We start from the raw sequence: 19,458 nt of genomic DNA, 5'->3' as shown, positions 1-19,458 counted from the left end.
CCAGGAATAATGCAGACAGGCTGATGATCTGAGGAGGGATGGCTTACTCTGATGTCAGACTCTAGTTTAGGGGTCTCCAACCTTTTCTACAATGAGAGCTACTTCAGCTCAAGTAGCATCATCTCGAGCCACTAATACATTTATCCCTGTGTAATATGACTGCATCTGTTAACAATACTCTAGCGACCATCCAAAACGCTCTGGTGGGTTACCAGCAGGAATGCAAGGAAAAGTAATATTAATGAGAAATGCCTTCACATGACTAATGAAATTACAGCCAAAGCAGTACAAGCAACATGGCGCAGCAATAAGTCTCCCCACCTCAGCTTGAATGATTGAGCTATCAGCTTTAATGACATTTTGCAGGTGTATCCATTTTGTCTTCATTAAACAACATATCAGTTTCCGAAGATAAACTTTAAAACGTGTTTATTCTCAAAGTTCTCTTCTAATTTGGGCATACTAATTTCTCGAATTTCTTTTGTGAAAGAAAATTAATTTTTGCCTTCACAATACAAGATTCAATTTTTAGTAAATCTACAGTCCACAAACATCTATTGGTAAATTTGATCGAGTATTCTCATGTAAAAATGCTTCACATGCACAAAATCTGCTTCAAATGTTCAAGCTTTGTGATCACATGTTGTGGATGCTCCTCCTAATGCCAGAGATGCAAATGATGCTCGTCAATATAGCAGTGACTCCTCTGTGCTAAGGCTGTGATGCCATAGCAGCCAGGATGCCCACAAGACGTCCATCATGGCCATTATTATGCCAGGCACAGCACCTTTGCCACAGGTGGCCAAAATTTAGTCAGTCATGCCAGCGATGGCAGCCAGAAGGCACAACTAGCTCAAGAATGCGCAAAATATGTCAAGGGTGACAATTTTTAGGTTGGGGCCACTGCTATGCCAGAAACAGAGAATTTTGCCTGAGACAAATCCCATATAATGGAAAGCAACAAAGATGCATGCACCGTGAGGCGCAGGAGAGATTTCTAGTTCTGGATCCAGCCCCTCAACTCCTGAGCTCCTGGACTGTACATGTTCCCAACTCAGACTTTCACTCTGGCTCCTGTTGGCACACTTGGGTGACTCCGCTCTGACTCTGCTGTGGCTACTGTTCGTTCCTGGTCCATTGTTCACACAAAGTGTGTAATGGATTGTGGGGCCTGCAACACGTCCAATCTCCTTGTGACTGATAGTTTGAGAGTGGATCCATATGGTCATGTTACAGGCCTTCACAGTGAGTGTTAATATCTTAGCACAATGCCCTTTCATTGATTTGGCTGGCTGCCACTAAAAGGATCTTGAGATGAGCAGTGCTGTGGTTTTTAATGTGGACAAATCCTCTAAACAAAGTACTGCACTGAGCTTCATAAGCTACTTAAAGGCTGTTTGTGAGCTACAAGTGAGACCCATGATATACAAATTTCATTTGAAAGTTTTACTCAGGGGGGACTACATGGGTAGTTTATTATCGTGAAGATTAAATAAAATACACATTGTGGGATTTATTGGCAAAATTATTTTGAAATTAGTATGAAATTAGTATTTTAATTGTGACATTTTCCCTGTTTTAAAAATATGCAGCAGTATTAATAGCTCTTCCCTAGTTAACCTGTCGGTTGAACTCCATTGGATGCAGAAAGCATCTCCTAGGCTTCTAACTGGTTCCAAACAGATCAGGGGCAACATTCTCCTACCAAGATTGTCAGCGATCAAATATATTTTCTACAAGTCGTTGAGTATTAGCCATCAGACTGGGCTTGGCCCGGTACAAGGTCTCATTCTTCTTTGATATTCCTGTTGGAATGTATTCACTGTTCTTTCTCTGAGCAAATATGATCAAGTGACCATTCTTCCTCCAGGTTGGTTTCTATACTATAGGACTTTATTCCTGGCTTTAATCATACTCCTACAAGTTATCATCTTGAATCCTGCTGTGCTCATAACTGTTTCCACCAGCCATCCGTTCTTTTTCTCTCTCCCTGAAAAGCATAAGATTCAATAATGTCTATTTTCACTAAGTCATTCTTCGCAATCATGCACTTTGAAAACCAATTTCGAACGATAAAAGCTGGCTTGCCGCTCTGAAAGATGTGCATCTGAATTTGGAGTCCATAGGTCATTTTGAGCAAGTCACTTTTGTGACATTATCTTTCTAGTAGAGAAATACATTGTGACATATGAATGTATTTTTCAGAAACATGAATCTAGAAAACAAGGAAAATCAGTTCTCCAAAGAGGAAATCTATCTGACCAGTGCATAGACATCCAGCAACATTGAGTCTTTCCAGTTTCTAATCTGTTTGTGGTTGTCTAATGTATGAGCTCTCCAAGAGGGAACATGAAGAGAGAACTCTTTGTAATGCTTCTCTTGTGATTGACTCTTGAGGTGATGGAAGAGCAGTATTTAAATACCATACATGATGTGCATTAAAAGCAGTTAGGCTTAGTTTAAATGTAGTGTTGAAGTTCCCGGACCAAACAGAAGAAGCATCTTGAGGTTTGTGCACAAGTCACCTATTTTGAGAATACAACTATTTTACGACTATAGACTTGGGTGCATAACATATTGTTCTTAAGGGCTTGATTAACCTCTCCTGTTCATTTTGTATTTTGCTTTACAGTGCGACGGAGCGGGAGAAGATAGGGATTCCTACGGAGCCTGAATCTGCAGACAGCAACACTTACCCACCTGCCATTGTGATATATGTTGTGGATCCTTTCTCGTACACTGCAGAGGATGAATCAACTTCCACCAATCTATGGCTTCTGAGTCTAATGCGATGCTACACTGAGATGCTGGACAGTTTACCCAACAACGTCAGAAATTCAACCATTATTCAGGTCTGTCCCGTGCTTTTTCTCTCCTTGATTACCTTCTATATTTTCACCTTTCTCTAAATCACTGTTCTGTATTCCATTTTATCCTATTTCCTTTCTTCCTCCATAGATGTCTGCAACACTTAGCTTTCAATCCTTACTTTGTTTCTTGCCTGTTTTTGATATAGCTTTATGATCTCTTTTTCATATTGACCATATGCCAATAATTCCTGTCCGTTTTATGTTAGTTAGCATTAAACGTGTTATTATGAAAAGTGCAAGATGTTGGCCTGTGATTGGGAAATGAGTGTCATCAGAGTGTATAGAGCGGAAGACCTGTTTCACGCACAGCTGTGTTTAGCTTGTTTTAGAGTAGGTTTTAAATCTCATTTGTACTGTTTTATGACCTGCAGATTGTGCCTTGTGAGTATATGCTCCAAACAGTGAAAGATGAGCAGGTCTTCTACATCCAACAATTGAAGTCCCTGGCCTTCTCTGTGTACTGCCAGTGCCGTCGGCCACTGCCCACCCAAATCCACATTAAATCACTGACTGGTTTTGGACCGGCCTCCAACATTGAAGTGACCCTCAAGAACCAAGAGGTTTGTAATAAGGGGTTAAGGAACTTCTTGTGTAAAAGAATAAAAATGCTGTTTATTTTTTTATGTGTAAGGAAAGGTTATCAAATATAAACTAGGATGTTTTCTATCTGGAAAGACTGGTTAAAGATTTAAAAGGTATTGATTGGTGTACATACCAAATTTTGTAAACTTCTTACAGTGCATAAAATGTACCTCAAGGCATCTTTACCACACGTCCGAAGCAGAGTTCAGCTTTTTAAATACCTCATCTCAATAGTTGGGATTTTGGAATAAAGAGCAGACTCAACACAAGTTTCTTGAATATTTTAGGCTCGTATTCACCACTTAAACGTGTTTCAAATTCAATACTGCCCCTTATTTGAAACCTCTCAAAACATATCCTCACCCATATGGTCATGTTGGGACAGCTGCATTGAGCAAACTGCATATTGGCTGCCTTGCTGAATTTTTGAAATTTGTTGTATCAATAATAAGACGTCCAAGATTGTACCTTGGGACCATATGTTAACTGCAGTGGAGGTTCCCTTTTCTCTGCCATCAAGATGTTACCTTTTATTTAAGCTATGACCAGCCACATGCTTAGACTTCGTTGCTGTGGTTGTTTATTCATAGCTTTTCAAGGTGCCCTTACCCCCTCATTGCAAAATACCGAGCACCATTTTAAGTGCAGAAAGGGTAATAAATCCCACTTGTACTGAAATCATTTTCGTGATAGTGTAATCTAGTTTTTAGGTATGGCTTGACAGCCCAGCTGTTGCCACACTTAATATGATCAACAGAAAAAGGGCTTCAAGAAGCACTATTGAAAGGGGGGCTTTGGGGTAGACGTTGTGTGATTCTGCTAAATTAATGTGTCAGATTAAATTTTTTTGCATTTGGGAAAGCTTATGCTCAGCACAGCAGAACTCCGTTCATGATGGTGACAAGCCACTGATTAAGGTTATAGTCCTGATCTGTTTATTATTTAAAGTTCTGATAATGGCAGTAGGCCAGACCTATTTATTTTGAAAACCATATGGTAGTCAATAAGCCTTTAAGGGTGGATTGTCATTACACTGTGCACTAGATACTGGCTGACATGATTGATGATTAATAATTAATAATTCCTTATGCTTCTCTGCCCTACAGTTCTCATCTCATACACTGAGCACTAGACAGCTAACAGTTTATTTCAATCCCGAATCGCTAGATAAAACCGTCTGAACAGCAATGTTTTTCTGTCAGAGACTTCTAACCTCAGATTTCTTAGCATAGAGCACTCCCCCAACCAACAGACTAGATCTGGAAATTCTTGAGCAGTACCTCTGCGTGCCGATAGATGGCACAGGGCAGCTGTGCATCTGTGTCATCCATGTTAGCAGATCAGTGCCTACCCACCTTAGTAGAGAGTTTCAGATATTTGGGCTATGATTGTGATGTTTCGACCTCCCTCCTGGATTTCGGTGAAACTGACTCTAAGGCTGCTGGGTTTGCTGGCCTTCTGCATCCTGCTGGTGAAGTACACTCAATACCATATGCAGGCTCTGCAGTGGAATCTGAAGTCCCTTTGGGCACAGCACCAGGGGAATCTCTCCCACCTAATCCAGATTTTTAATACTGCACTGGTGGATGACAAATCACAGTTTGATTATAGGCAGTCCCCTCTCCATTCCCCACCCTGGAGCTCACAGTGGTGACCGATGCATCACTTGTGGGTTGAGATAGCCACATGTGGGAAATGAAGATCAGAGGACTGTGGTCTCCGCCTTCATATCAATCTTCTTGAGCTGATGGATATCCACTTGATACTAAAGGCCCTCCAGCCATCCATCAGGGAAAGGCTAGTTCAGATACCCCGAGACGACGACGACGACGACGACAACACCACCACCACGTGTTATTGCAACAGGTAGGCTAGAATGGGGCTGTGAAACTGGCAGGAGGCACTGTGCCTCTGGTCTTCTCTGAAGTACCAGGACATTTTCCTGGTCGTGTAGCACCTGGTGGATCTTTGAACACCAGAGCAGACTAATTCAGCTGTCGACATACATACGGAGGCGGCACAAGTTTTTTTCAGAGAATGTGAAGATCCATGACGCGAATGTCCGCGTATCTGAGCGTTAATGTTTCCAAAGCGTCTCTCGCTTGCATACGCATTCCAATTAGACTGAAGGCTGGGACTACTGTACACCTTCTGCCCCGGGATCTCATGAATATCAAGACAGACCGTGCCCAATTCATCCTGGTGGCTCCGGGAATGGGCTAGGAGATTTTGGTATCCCGAACCCCTGAGCATGAGCTTCAGTCCTCCGAATAGGCTTCCCTTTCAGAAGGACCTTCAGTCACAGCAACAGGGCAGGGTTTTCCACCCAAACTTGCACACGCTCCACCTTAATGTTTTTGATCTTCTACCCGAGATCTGTTATCAGCCTGGCAGCCAGGCGTCCCTCTGCAAAAACTGTAGTTGAGACAAATTTGTCCTCTAGCCAAAATCCCATAGGGTTGATCCACTTTCTGCCTCCTTGTCAGAGGTGATGTTATCTGTGCTGTCATTAGCCTAGCAAGGCTTTTTTCATGGGCACCATTAAATGACATCTTTCTACAATTTCTGTTTTTTTTGTGACTACCCGATCAGCCCTCATTTTTCAAGTCACCTGTTGTGATGTTTTTGCTTAAGGGCCTGCAGTATTTGTTCCTTCCTGCCCCTTTCGTCATGCCACATTGGGACCTCAATCTGGTTCTGATTTTCATTAGGTATTCTCTCATTCAAGGCTCTGCATAGCTGTCTTCTCCAGCTACTGACCCATAAGATGGTATTCCTGGTGGCCATTACATCGGCCAGAAGGTTAATTAGCTTCAGGCTTTTTCAGTCACACCTCCATAAACCAGCTTCTACCCGGCCAGACTGGTTCTTTGAATTCATCACTCCTTTCTACTGAAAGTGGTGACTCCATTTCACATCGGCAATGCATCATGCTGCATTTTCACCCCACCATATCCTTTTAAGGAAAAGGAGAGACTCCATTGTTTGGACCCAAAAAGAGCCCTCTCTTTTTACATCGATCACACCAAAGAACACTGGTTAGACAATCAGCTTTTCATTGGGTTCTATGGAGCAAACAAATGATGAGGCTGTGCAGAAACAGACCATCTCTCGATGGATTGTACTCTGTATCGAAGTGTTACACACTAGCCTCTGGGCACATTGCACCAGGACCAAGGCTGCAACAAGTGCGTTACCACACGGGGCACCTGTCCTGGAAATCTGCCAAGCTGTCACACGGGCATTACTTCATACATTTTCAAGGTAGTACTGCTTGTCTGTCGGGTCCATCAAGAGGGACATTTTGCCCTTCCTACAGTCCAGAGGTTTCTGGTTTGAGCCTGACCCTCAAGTCAGACCCACCTCTGGAAAGGAATTGCTTGGGTTTCTATTCTTATGTAAGGAATCAGTGGTTAATAGGCTGTATCAGAAGAATAAGTTACTTACCATCGGTGATGCCTTTTCTGGTAGGCACACTAATCGCAAATTCCTCACTGACTCACCTATCCTCCCTGTTATGCGATAGGGGCTCCTCCCTCTAAACCCTTTTGTTCGAGGCATGAGAGCTGTAGATTACATGTTTTACATACCCCTGCCATCTAGTGTTGGTTCTGGATGTTTGCAAGTTGTTTTTCTTCGAAGAAGTCTTTACAGTCAAGCGGTAGGTGACTCCTCCTTTCGGTGATAGTGCGCATGGGCATCGACTCCATTTTTTTTTCCGCCATCGGTTTCAGACATATATTGCTGCGCTCCGGTTCGAAGCATTTATTTGCGTTCCCCTCGGTGTGCAATCCACTCTACCCGCATCGGTATTGTTTTGAGCGCATATCTCACTACTCCCCGTATCGTATCCATCGAGGAAAACCTCCATCGATCGAAGATCTTGGAAAGGCCGTCCGGCCTAACAGCGTCGGTCCACTTCACAGTTGATGGAACGGACTTCATTCAAATTCTGCCCTCGGTGCCGCGCCAAGTATACACGCACTAACTTGCACAAACTGTGCAACTTGTGCTTGTCTCCGGAGCACAACGAACAGGACTGCGATGCGTGCAAATCGTTCCGATCGAAGAAAAGGCTCCATGATCATCGGGCTCGATGTCGCAAGATGCAGAGTCAAAACGTCAAATACACGACTGTCATCTTCGGCGAAGGATCCGAGCACAAATTCGACACACAAGAGGCAGAGTAAGAACAAGAGAAACTTGTCGCCATTCTAGATTCGGACTCTGAGTTGGAAGAAGGTCAACGTACCGTGAGTTCCAAGTGCGCCTTAACCCAAACTCAGCCGAAACAAAAGGCTTCGGTCTCACCCCCGCCTTCGGGCCATGGTCGGCACCGACATGTTTCCGACGCCCCACCCTCTGGCTCGGCACCAAAACACGTCTCTAAGCCTTACGGCTCGGGATAGAGTAGGATGAAGTCTGGCACAAGCCGAAACCTTCAGGCTCGAAGCCGAAAACCGCTTCAGAGCCGAAATCGTTGACACCAAAAAAAAACCTCCTTCGGCACCAAAACCTTCAGCACAGAAAAGTGATTCTGCCCCTGCACCAAAATACACGGTGCCGAAACCTAAAACTGTTCCTCCGAAGCTGCAGAATCCGATTTTCAACACCCAAATCGGACCCAAAACAAAAGGAACTTTATATAAATCCAGATACAGGACGTGTTCTTACTAAGTCACCTCAGAAACGCAAACCTTAATCGGTGGACACACCTTTCATTATTTCTTTTAAGAGGAAGAATGTGGGTACTAACCCTTCCCGTCCTTTTTTACCAAGTTCCCCTACACCAAACTCTCAACCTTTTGCATCATTTACTGATCACACCAACTAACTCTCCACCACCACCTGACCATGATGAATGGGAGGGGCAATATTTTACCAATAGACCCCTGGAAGGACTATCACACAGTTCACCCACAGATAACGACCCAGATCTTTACCCTGCGAAGCCTTCCCCTCCAGACGTCAAAGTGGGATATCTACAATTACTTGCTAGAGCTGCAGAATATCATGGGGTACAGTTACACAAGGATTTCCTGTTCGAAACACTCAGTATCACACAAACGGCTAGTCATTCTCTACCTATGCTTAAAGGCATGATGAGACATGCCAACAACATCTTTGAAGATCCAGTGTTGGCTTGCGTTCTCACCCCCAGGATTGATCAAATAAAAATATAAATCTGCTCCCTCAGATCCAGTCTTTATTAAAGGACAGTTACCACTGGACTCTTTGGTGGTCTCTAATGCCTGTAAACCAGCCAATTTACAGACTACAGGTGATGCTCACTCTCCAGACAAGGAGTCAAAACTATTAGACGCCTCTTGTAAACTAGTAGCCACCCAAGCAGCAAATCATTGGCACATTGTCAACACACAGGCCCTTTTAGCCACATATGATAGGGCACAATGAGACGAAATAGAACAGTTGCTACAACACCTCCCAGATGAGCACAAAGCAAATGCGCAGGATTTAGTCCCGGAAGGGAAGCTCATATCCAATTCCTCAATCAGATGCGCTTTAGATGCTGCAGACACCGCAGCTAGAGAGCTCAACACTAGTGTGTTACTAAGCAAGCATGGTTGAGGATTCCTGGTTTCAAACCAGAAGTACAACAGTCTATTTTAAAAACTCATTTTGACAAGGACCATCTCTTCGGGCCCAAAGTAGACAAGTCATTAGAAAAAAATGAAAAAAGACACATAGGTAGCCAAGTCTATGGGAGCTCTGCAGTCTCCCTCTAATCGGGGATCCTTTCGTCGCTCCTTCTACCATCGATGGTCGAAAACCATGTCCTCAGACAATACTACCACCTCAACAGTCAATCTTCCTCTACAAGGGGTTTCAAGGAGTGACTTGCCTACACTTCCCCCGGGCTGGACTGTTCCCTTGAGGCACAGGGTCAAGACTGATTTGCATATAGCTGGGTCGGAACTGAGGTGGCGAAGTGAGCTAAAGAACGATGATGGATTCAACCCAGATCTGTGACTGGGGGTGAGTGTCTCAAAAGTTTCGCCGCTCCGTCCATCATCTCCTTGTGTTTGATTTACACTCCCCCCCCCCCCCCCCCAACCCCCCCCTTCCCGATAATTTTAACACCTGTCGGGGGATGTCTTCTACAATTCCTCCCCATTTGGCAATCTATCACCTCAGACAAATGGGTGTTGGGAATTATCCAACATGGTTATTGCCTGGAGCTTAGCAACAATTCTCCAAACATACCACCACGTTCTCACAAAATGTCACCAGAACATTTACATCTACTTCAGCAAGAAGTCCAGTCTCTCCTCTCCAAAGGGGCCATAGAACCTGGACGTTATAAAATCATTGGACCTTCGTGTACTCCCTGTACTTTCTCATCCCCAAAAGGGACGGCTCCTTGAGACCTATTCTAGATCTCAGAGAACTAAACATCGACATACTGTCAGAGCATTTCCACATAGTAACACTTCAACAGGTGCTTCCGCTTCTACAGCAGGGTGATTTTATGTCTACTCTAGACTTAAAAGACGGATATTTCCACATTCCAATTCATCCCTCTCCACAAATACCTCAGATTCATCATAGCGGGTCATCATTACCAATTCAAAGTACTACTGTTTGGAGTCACCACTGCTCCCAGGGTATTTACAAATTGTCTGGCAGTAGTCACAGCACATCTGAGAAGACCACAAATCCCTGTCTTCCCATACCCAGACGACTGGCTCATCAAAGCCAGTACTTACCAAATGTGTCTCCAACACACTCAAACCACTATTCACCAACTAGGGTTTACAGTGAATGAGTTGGTCTCATCTACAGCCTTCCAACACACAAACTTATCTGGTAGCCACTATAGACGCTCACAAAGCTCTAGCCTCTCCCAATAGAGCCAGGATTCACAGTATTCAGTCCCTTCTCACTCAATTTCAGCCCAACCACTCATTGCCAGCATGAGTCTTCATGAAACTGCTAGGCATAATGGTGTCTTGCATTATAATTGTTCCCCATGCAAGACTTGACATGCGTCCCTTCAAGAATGCTTAGCAAGTCAGTGGAACCAGTTGCAGGGTCAGTTAACCGATCTAGTGTTGGTGGATGGCCGCACCCTTCGCACTCTGCAGTGGTGGAACCCACAAAATGTATCCAATGGGCGTCCCTTTCTCGACCCTGCTCCACAGACAGTGATACCAGTAGACTCATTGCTCTCTGGTTGGGGCGCTCACCTACAGAGTCACACAATCTTAGGATTATAGACTCCCAAGTACAGAAGCCTACATATCAGTCACCTAGAGCTACTAGCAGTGTTTCTAGCTTGTTATGCAGCAAAGTGGAAATGTTTTGTTATATATTGTAACAATAACAATATGAATTCCCTGGACGCTTCAGTACAAAACATCATTTGTTATCTCTTACACTTACAGCAATCTGTATTAGCTTATACATGCATTTATCAGCAGTAGCTGCATACTTACAAAACAGACAACACTTATCTCTATTCAGAGTACCAGTGATTAAAGCCTTTATGGAAGGACTAAAAAGAGCAATACCACCAAGAGCTCCACCTGCACCAGTGTGGAACTTAAACATAGTCCTTACAAGCCTAATGGAACCACCTTTTGAACCAATGCACTTGTGTCAACTACAATTTCTCTCATGAAAGGTTGCTTTTCTTATTGCGATCACTTCCTCAAGGAGAGTTAGTGAACTCCAGGCACTAACTATACAAGTGCAAAAACAACAGTTGATGGACAGAATGCAGAACAATGTCATACATTCACCCCAGTACAAAGATCTGGGCCTAAATCCATCGTTTTTTTGCTCACCATGCCATTCCAGTTTGAACCCAGCCATATGCAAATCAGTCTTGACCCTGTGCCTCATGGGAACAGTCTAGCCTGAACTGCCAAGCCACGTCCTCCCTGGACTGGAAACAAGCATCCTAGGACCGGTTTCGGGGTTTCACCCCTCTTCAGCCAGGATAGCTTGATTCCAGTGGCATGGAGAGCACAGGACTCACGTCTGAGCATACCCGTCCCACTTGGGGTGACAAATGCAAAAACAACAGTTGATGGACAGAATGCAGAACAATGTCATACATTCACCCCAGTACAGAGATCTGGGCCTAAATCCATTGTTTTTTTGCTCACCATGCCATTCCAGTTTGAACCCAGCCATATGCAAATCAGTCTTGACCCTGTGCCTCATGGGAACAGTCCAGCCTGAACTGCCAAGCCAGGTCCTCCCTGGACTGGAAACAAGCATCCTAGGACTGGTTTCGGGGTTTAACCCCTCTTCAGCCAGGATAGCTTAATTCCAGTGGCATAACTATACAAGACCCTTTCTTTCAACTTCACAAATACAAGGTAGTTCTTCGAACCAATCCCAAATTTCTTCCAAAAGTGGTTTCTGCTTTTCACATCAATCTGTTGAGTTACCTGTGTTCTTTCCTCAACCTGATTCTGTAACACAACGAGCGCTACACACACACTTGATGTTAGAACAGCTCTACTATATAATGTAGAATGAACAAAAGATTTTCGTAAGACAAAGCAGCTATTTGTTCCTTTTTCTCCACCACACAAAGGCAATCCCATTTCTAAATCGGGTATTGAAAGATGGATTGTTAAATGTATCCAAACATGTTATACAAAAGCAAAAATAATATTGTAAATACCCCCTTGAGTGCATTCCACCTGCAAAATAGGGGCTACTATGGCCTTCTTTGGGAATATTCCATTAGCTGACATCTGTAAGGCAGCAACATGGTCTACACCGCACACATTCACCTAACACTATTGTGTCGATGTGTTAGCGAGGCAACAAGCTCATGTAGGCCAGGCAGTGCTTAAAACACTTTTTCAAACAACTGCAACAGCTACAGGTTAGCCACTGCTTTGGGAGAATACTGATGTATAGTCTATACAAAGCATGTGATCTACAGCTCACATGCCTCGAACGGAAAATGTTTCTTACTCAGTAAGCATCTGTTCTTGGCATGTAGAACTGTAGATTCACATGCGCCCACCCGCCTCCCCAGGTACCTATACCTGTTGCAGTTCTTTATTATCTTACATACATACGCATGGACATCTCTATTCTACCTTTAATAACTCCATTCTTACCCTCTGCGGGAAACAATCTAACAATGGAGTCAATGCCCATGCACACTATCACCGAAAGGAGTAGTCGCCTACCTCGTTACTAGAAATACTTCTTCATAGAAAAACAACTTGCAAACATCCAGACCCAACACTAGATTGCAGGAGTATTGAAAACGTGATCTACAGCCCACATCCCAAGAACAGATGCTTACTGGCTAAGTAACATTTTCCATATGTCTGCACACTGTTCAGGCACCGCTCGATCGTGGCTCTCCTTTTTTGGTGCGGAAATGGTCACAAAAGCAACTGAAAGCACGCCAGGGTAGGGCCTATGTAAGCATTGCAGCATCACTTCCGATGCGTAAAACGTCGATACGGAACTGCCCAGCGCCATCTACTGGCACACACATGTACTGCTCAAGGTTTTCCGGACCCAGTCTGACATCTGGGGAATATTGTAAGGTGAAGAATCTGTGGTTAGGTATAGTCTCTACCAGAAAAAGCATTACCAAAAGTAAGTAACTTGTTTTTATTGTCCATGTCCAATAGAAACCTACATTATCAAGAGTGTAAACCTATTCATAAGATCCAGAGTATTCACATCCTCATGCCAAAACCTAAATCAAAATAGTGAGTGTCCTTGAATGAAAGCTAGGAGTTAAAATACTATTGACGGATCACTCCACAGCCAAAGGAAATACCCTATTGCAATCTTAAAACATGGTGAACTTGCTTTAAGTAGACTGTCAAATGATCACTCAGAACTCAACAGACCATTGCATGCCACCTCAAGTTCACAGTCACCCATTTCAAGTCCATCTGAAATCTCAGATCTTTACCAATAACTTCCCTTCCAGCAAAACCCATTCCATCCAGAGCTGATAAATTATGTATTACCTATGCCAGTAGTGCTGAAACTAGGTCTATTACCCACTCTTTATTCATCTTTATACTTGCCTAGCCCTTTTTTCTAAGCAGACCTATATTACTTAGTTGACTCTGGCATCCAAGTAAAATCAATGCTTTCATAGGCTGTCCTAAAAGGTCTGGCTCACATCCTCAAAGCTTACAGCTGTAGATATGTCCACCATAGCTCAAATGCTTCCATGTCTCATACCACAACATCTAATGTCCTCTTGGAAACCAGGCATTGAGTCTTGTGGCAATTGAATCCATTTCCATATACCCTACTTTGAAAGTTTGTTATAAAACACATCCTTGTTAAATTACAAGTCACTCAAATCGGTCATTGGACCTAGAATATACTCAGATTAAAGCAACATCCTTTGTTGAAACCAATAGTGTTAAAATTTGTGTTAAAGCTGCAACTGGCTTTATCCTGGGTCTTACGTTGGGTTTGTATCTTCCATCAACTTTTTGTTCATGTAATTTACCCTGTGATTGCTAGTTTTCTTATTGTAAAGGATTTGTTCTATAGCTTCTGATAAGTGGCATTCACATAACTCTGTCACAGACCAAGTGCAGCCCTTTCCCAGGGCTTTGTGTAGAGTGGCACGGTGAGCAACAAATGATGGACTGGAATAGATGGACTCCTCTCTATCTCGCTGCCAAAGTAGGCCAACTTCGGAGGTGATCCTGCAACTCATGCCAGTCAAACTTGAGTTTCTGTGGCAGAATGCCATGCAACTTCAGATTGAAAAGTTCTGGGCAGCCATGCTCCAGCTCTTATGATCCCTTCTGACTCCGTCTGGAGTGCCTCCATCTGGAGTTCCACCGGCAGGTTCGCTCTTGGCGCCAGTTGGACCCTTCAAGCCCATCTTGCATCTGGCTCCACTTAAGACCCTGCTTCCAGCCCAGAGAACTGTGCCATCCAGGGTGCTGCAATGCAAATGCCGACTCTGCTGGATAGGAGGACCCGATCATTCTCTCCAACACTGAATTGGCGCTGTCCGACCTCGACTAAAGCCACACCAGAGGCGCCTCTTCCCCTATTGGATATAACAACCCCTTAAGCGAGGCAGCACACTTTGCATTCCCTGTTTGGCACGGATTCTGATAGCTAGTATCTTCAGGGTGATAAGTTTGCTCAACCCTATTACGACAATTTGTATGAGGACTTGCAGGAGCCATATGGCCTTGACACTTCACCGGAAAAGGCTTTTTTTTCCCCTTCCCCAGTACCAACCACAGAGGAATCTGCCTCTTTCGCTTTGGTTATGCATTGAGCAGCTGACGTTTTCTTGATCTTCAACTAATGTTAGTGAGTTCCTGCAACCAGGACAGACTTCTGCTAAGCACCTCATCCCATTTATTGAGGTGCTAACAGACACTTTTTTTTAGGGACCTAGGCCAAACCTTGCTCTTGCTCCCCTGTCAAATGACAAATGGCCAGGTGGTATCACCTTGCTCCTGGCAAATCTGCTTTCCTTTCGCAGTACCTGACAACCTTGTTGTACAAGCCTCTACAAGTCATCTAGTCTGAACTCGTTCTTTAACTAAGGGAATGGAAACGTTTGGTCAGTGGAACTTTTTTTGTACCGCGCCCTCTGATCTGTCAATGCTTGTTGCTTGTCAGGGTGCTACCCCCATGCCCTTTGAGATTCAGTGGCACCCCTCCTCCCCTTCTCCTGTAGCCCCACCTCTCATACCTCTTTAGTGTGCCCTTGACAGAGCACAGCCACCCGTTGCTAGGCAGAATCCAGTGATTCTTTCCAGGTTGGCAGGTGATCACTTCAGACAGGAGGGTCCTGAAGATAGTTTATAGGGGTTATGCTCTACCAATCCTTTCTTCCCCGCCACCCCTTCCACCACCCTCTTCCCCATGATTTACAGAGGATCATCTCTCCATTTTGTGGCGTGAAGTGCAAGCCCTTTTGGCCAAAGGTGCTGTCGGTAGTGTGTAGACGCCAGAAGTAGGGCATGGTTGTTATTCCCACTGCGCCCTGGTGCCCAAGAAGGACTGAGGTCTTCGGCCTATATTAGACCTGTGCCCTATATTAGTCTGTGTCCTCTCAATGCTTTTCTCCGAAAGGAGAAATTCATGATACTCACCTTAACCCAGGTTCTGTCTGCGCTCTACCCTGGAGACTGGATGGTGGATCTGGACCTGCAGGACCCCTAATTTAAGATTCTTGTCCTTCCAGTCCACCGGCCCTACCTGCGGTTTGTAGTGGGAACATGAGCATTTCCAGTTCACTGTGCTCCTCTTTGTTTTCACCATTGGCCCTCGGGTACTCACGAAAATTATGGCGGTGGTGCTAGCTCGTCTTTGGAGCTTTGGGGAGCCTGTTTTCCTCTTGGCTGTTGAAGGCGGTCTGGTCCCATGCAGTCATCAAACATCTCTGGACTATGGCGACCTCCTGTCACCTTTGGAGTTTACCAGCAACATGCCAAAGTCACCTACCTCCTTCTCAGATGCTCGCCTTCATTGAACATGGTCCGGTTTCATGCATTTCCCCCTAGAAAGTGTGTTGAGGACATTCATGTTACAAGAGCCTGATCTTTATGGTTCAACTGAGATCCAGATTTACAGTGTTTACTGATTGGATGCAAAGTGGAGATGCCAATGAGCCTGAATTCAAGCCAGTTTTAAGTCTTGCATAGGCAGCGCTTGCGATGTCTCTTCGAGACATTCTGTATTCAGGATATGGGCATGAAGCTCCGCCCATCTTTTTATTGGCTCCTGTCCTTTGTAAATAGTGGCTTTTCATTGGTCAATATGCTAAGTAGTTCCTCCTTAGTACCGCCTTTTTTCTTCTTGTAACCTCCCATGAGGACACCCCCTGTTACCTGTGTTGCTACTTGGTACTTGGTACTATTTTCTTAAATGCCTTGCTCCTGCCTACTGTTGCAGGCAGGACACAGTCTCCCTTAACATTTTGTTTTTTTATTTAACCAGCGTGGCACGCCTAAGCTGATAAAATGGCGACTGCACCTTTCTTTCTTTGTTAATTGCTATCGCAGAAGCGGCCACATGCCCTTTTTTTCCTATTAATTCTTTTCCTACAATGGCAGCACCCATGCTTTAGCTTTAAACATCTTAAGCTAAAGTGTGTGTGTGCCGCAATTGATCCAAAAGTAAAGAAATAGAAACCATCTTTTTTCTATTTCTTTTGAAGCAATTGCGTCACCTGTGCTTTAGCTTAAGATGTTTAAAGCTAAAGCGTGATTGCCGCAGTTGCTTTGCAGTAGACTGTTAAAGTACAAGAACGACCAATGGCATAACAAGGGTGCTGTGGGCTGTGAGACAAGCATAAAATACGCCCTGTGCTCCCTCCCAGTATGATTGTAAAAAACAGCCAAAAGGGGGATAGTGAGCCCCACACCTCTGCGTCTGCCCCTCTGCAACTGCGGCACGGTTACTGTGGTTACCTTACCACCAGTGTCAACAACTTGTATTTTGCCAACTGACAATTATCTCTCATTTAAATCATTCAACTTTGATCACCTTGAAGCAGGAACTCACCTATAATCCCGAAGTTATACTTCTGTTTTCTGTAGGATTTACCTTCAACATGCTTCTAAATACAGGATTGACTTTATGGCCATTATTCACACAATATAAGTTACACCACGAGCGAAACCTGTGCATCTGGTTTTTGAACATATTCAGTCTCTTATAAAAGTTCAAAGTACCATCTTCCCACTCTAGGACAACTATTTAAATCACTCAAGATAAATATAGCTGATGTACTGGGGCTCTTTATACAAAATCAAGTGGAGATTATAACTGAACAAATAACCGAATACATTTGTTTGAGATACACAAATCGCTTTGTCTATTTTAGAGAAATAGGTGCTTTCTGAGGGATAAAATGTGAATGATCAGTGTCTTACTTAAAGACAACTGCAAAAAAGGGATTTTTATTCTTTAAAGATATCAGATTGTTTGCATTTGAGTAAATACATCTACGTTCCTAAAATAAAAGTTTTGTTTTGCTTTACACTACTAATTCTGAGTTTTGTGCTACTTTGATCTGTTCCCATATTACAATGCATACAGGTCTGCCACCCACATTCCCCTTGAGATTCATACATGGACCCCAACAAGTTAAAAAAACAAGCATTGCAAACGCAATAGGTCGCTCATTTATTTGAATTATAAATGGCAATGTTTTTTACCTAGCCATGTGGCATGGTGCAGTACCATATGTTGGCCAAAAGAGATCCCATGCGACCTCTTTTGGCCACATATGGCATTTAGAATGCCAATAACTCCAACTCCAACAATTGCGAGACCTATTGCATTTGCAATGCCTGTTCTGTATGCAAGAAGGAGCTCAGTGATTTTAATTTATTTGCAGAGACAAGACTGGCAAGAGAATCTCAAATCTTATCATTTTTTTCTGAGAAAATCCTTTACTCTTTGCACAAAGTGCCAGAAGTTCAGAGGGTGTAACAATGCTGTTAAGTTATTTTATGATTAGAAATTCTACTTCTTAGCTATTAGAAGCTGTTAAAAGTTTGTTGGAAAAACAGTTTTTCTTGGCTGCTTCAAGTGCATTTTGATATAGGCAAAGTTCCTCCTTATTGTGCACTTTATTAGAAAGAGCAGATCATATTTTGTGGGATTAGCAGTGATAATGTGAAAATTTAGACCCAGGCTGTCTTCATTATTTTGAGATTACAGTTTTAAAGGATTAGTATGCAGTTATTGGTTTTAGCTTGAATTGTCGAGTAATACAACTTACATCCAAGGTTTCCACAATTTATATTTGTTTAGACGTGGCTTGTCTTGGATAGAATTGTCTTTCATGGCAATATGAACATTGGTGCTGCCCTTCACCACCAACACCATGATTGTTTATTTGTCTTAACTTGTTTTCATGTCATTTACTATCAAGAATGCTGCAAGGGGTTTTACTTTATTACCTTCGAGTTCATAGTTTGTTCTGTGTGTTATGGTTTTTCAAAAAATCCATTTAGCAATTCTTTGACAATGTCGGTCTTAATGACTGTTATTTGATCATCCTGGTTTGATTTATGCCCATTGGTTATTTTGTATTGTTTTACTTTTCGTCCCAATCAGTCTTCAACAAAATTGCAATGCAGTCTTTGTCGTGTACTTGACTGGTGCAGTCAACCACCTTGCTTTTTCTTTCCATCTTTTAGCAATCTTAATTGTATTATGATCCATTTATTGTTGTCATTGTTACATCCTTTACTCTTCTACATTTTGTTTTTACTTGTGAGCCTTATAGAGGTATAGCTTAGCTTTACAGTTGCCAAAGTCATTCACTTGTTTTGGATAATATCAGTGGATTGTGTGCTCAGCCAATCACACCACAGCATGTTTGCAAACTGTTTGCCGATTCATTAATGTAGGGAATTAAGGAGAAGTATGCAGGTAGAGGTGATATTTGCATTAAATGAGTAGACTTTCACATTGTGTGGTACAATGTGAAACCAAAAGTAGTGCTCTTATTAATTATACCTAATTTTTTTATTTGCAGCGTCCCAACCCAATCCAGCTGTTTTCCCCGCCCTTCATACTGGCACCAATCAAAGATAAACAGACAGAGATGGGGGAGGCTTCTGGAGAAGCCAGCCAGAGGTACAACGTCCTTTTCGTGAGCTATTGCTTGTCTCATGACCAACGCTGGCTGCTGGCATCCTGCACCGACCTCCATGGAGAACTTCTGGAAACCTGCATTGTGAACATTGATGTGCCCAACAGGTAGTCTGAAAACATCTGTTCATCTATGAAAGCCGCTGCATGCAAATTATTTGATCACTTTTCATTCTTGGGATGAACCCTTCATCAAGACTGTGAGCCCAGAGCAAATACATGAGTACATCACCAGTCTTCTCAGTGCCCTCTTTTTGCACCTTTCTTTATCACAGCCACAAACACGCATCACAATCTTGCTTGCATCGCAGCCAGAGTGAGAGACTGTTGATCCATTAAACAAAATGAAAAACAATTTTTTTTTTTAATTTGTAGACTACATGTTAAAATA

At 43.3% G+C, this 19,458-nt stretch overlaps 1 protein-coding gene across 2 annotated transcripts in view; it reads left to right on the top strand.

Moving 5' to 3' along the window:
• Positions 1–19,458, top strand: part of MED13L (mediator complex subunit 13L) — a 964,037-nt gene that overhangs the window by 844,976 nt on the left and 99,603 nt on the right. For both annotated transcript variants that reach the window (XM_085634904.1, XM_085634903.1), the window contains exons 22-24: positions 2,633–2,852; positions 3,242–3,430; positions 18,952–19,175. In XM_085634904.1, the coding sequence (XP_085491030.1) occupies positions 2,633–2,852; positions 3,242–3,430; positions 18,952–19,175 (633 nt within the window). The remainder of the gene's footprint in view (positions 1–2,632; positions 2,853–3,241; positions 3,431–18,951; positions 19,176–19,458) is intronic.

Source organism: Triturus cristatus, chromosome 11 (assembly GCF_964204655.1).
Source record: "Triturus cristatus chromosome 11, aTriCri1.1, whole genome shotgun sequence".
In the NCBI taxonomy this organism is placed as follows: domain Eukaryota; kingdom Metazoa; phylum Chordata; class Amphibia; order Caudata; family Salamandridae; genus Triturus; species Triturus cristatus.
This window is presented reverse-complemented; position numbering and strand designations above follow the sequence as displayed.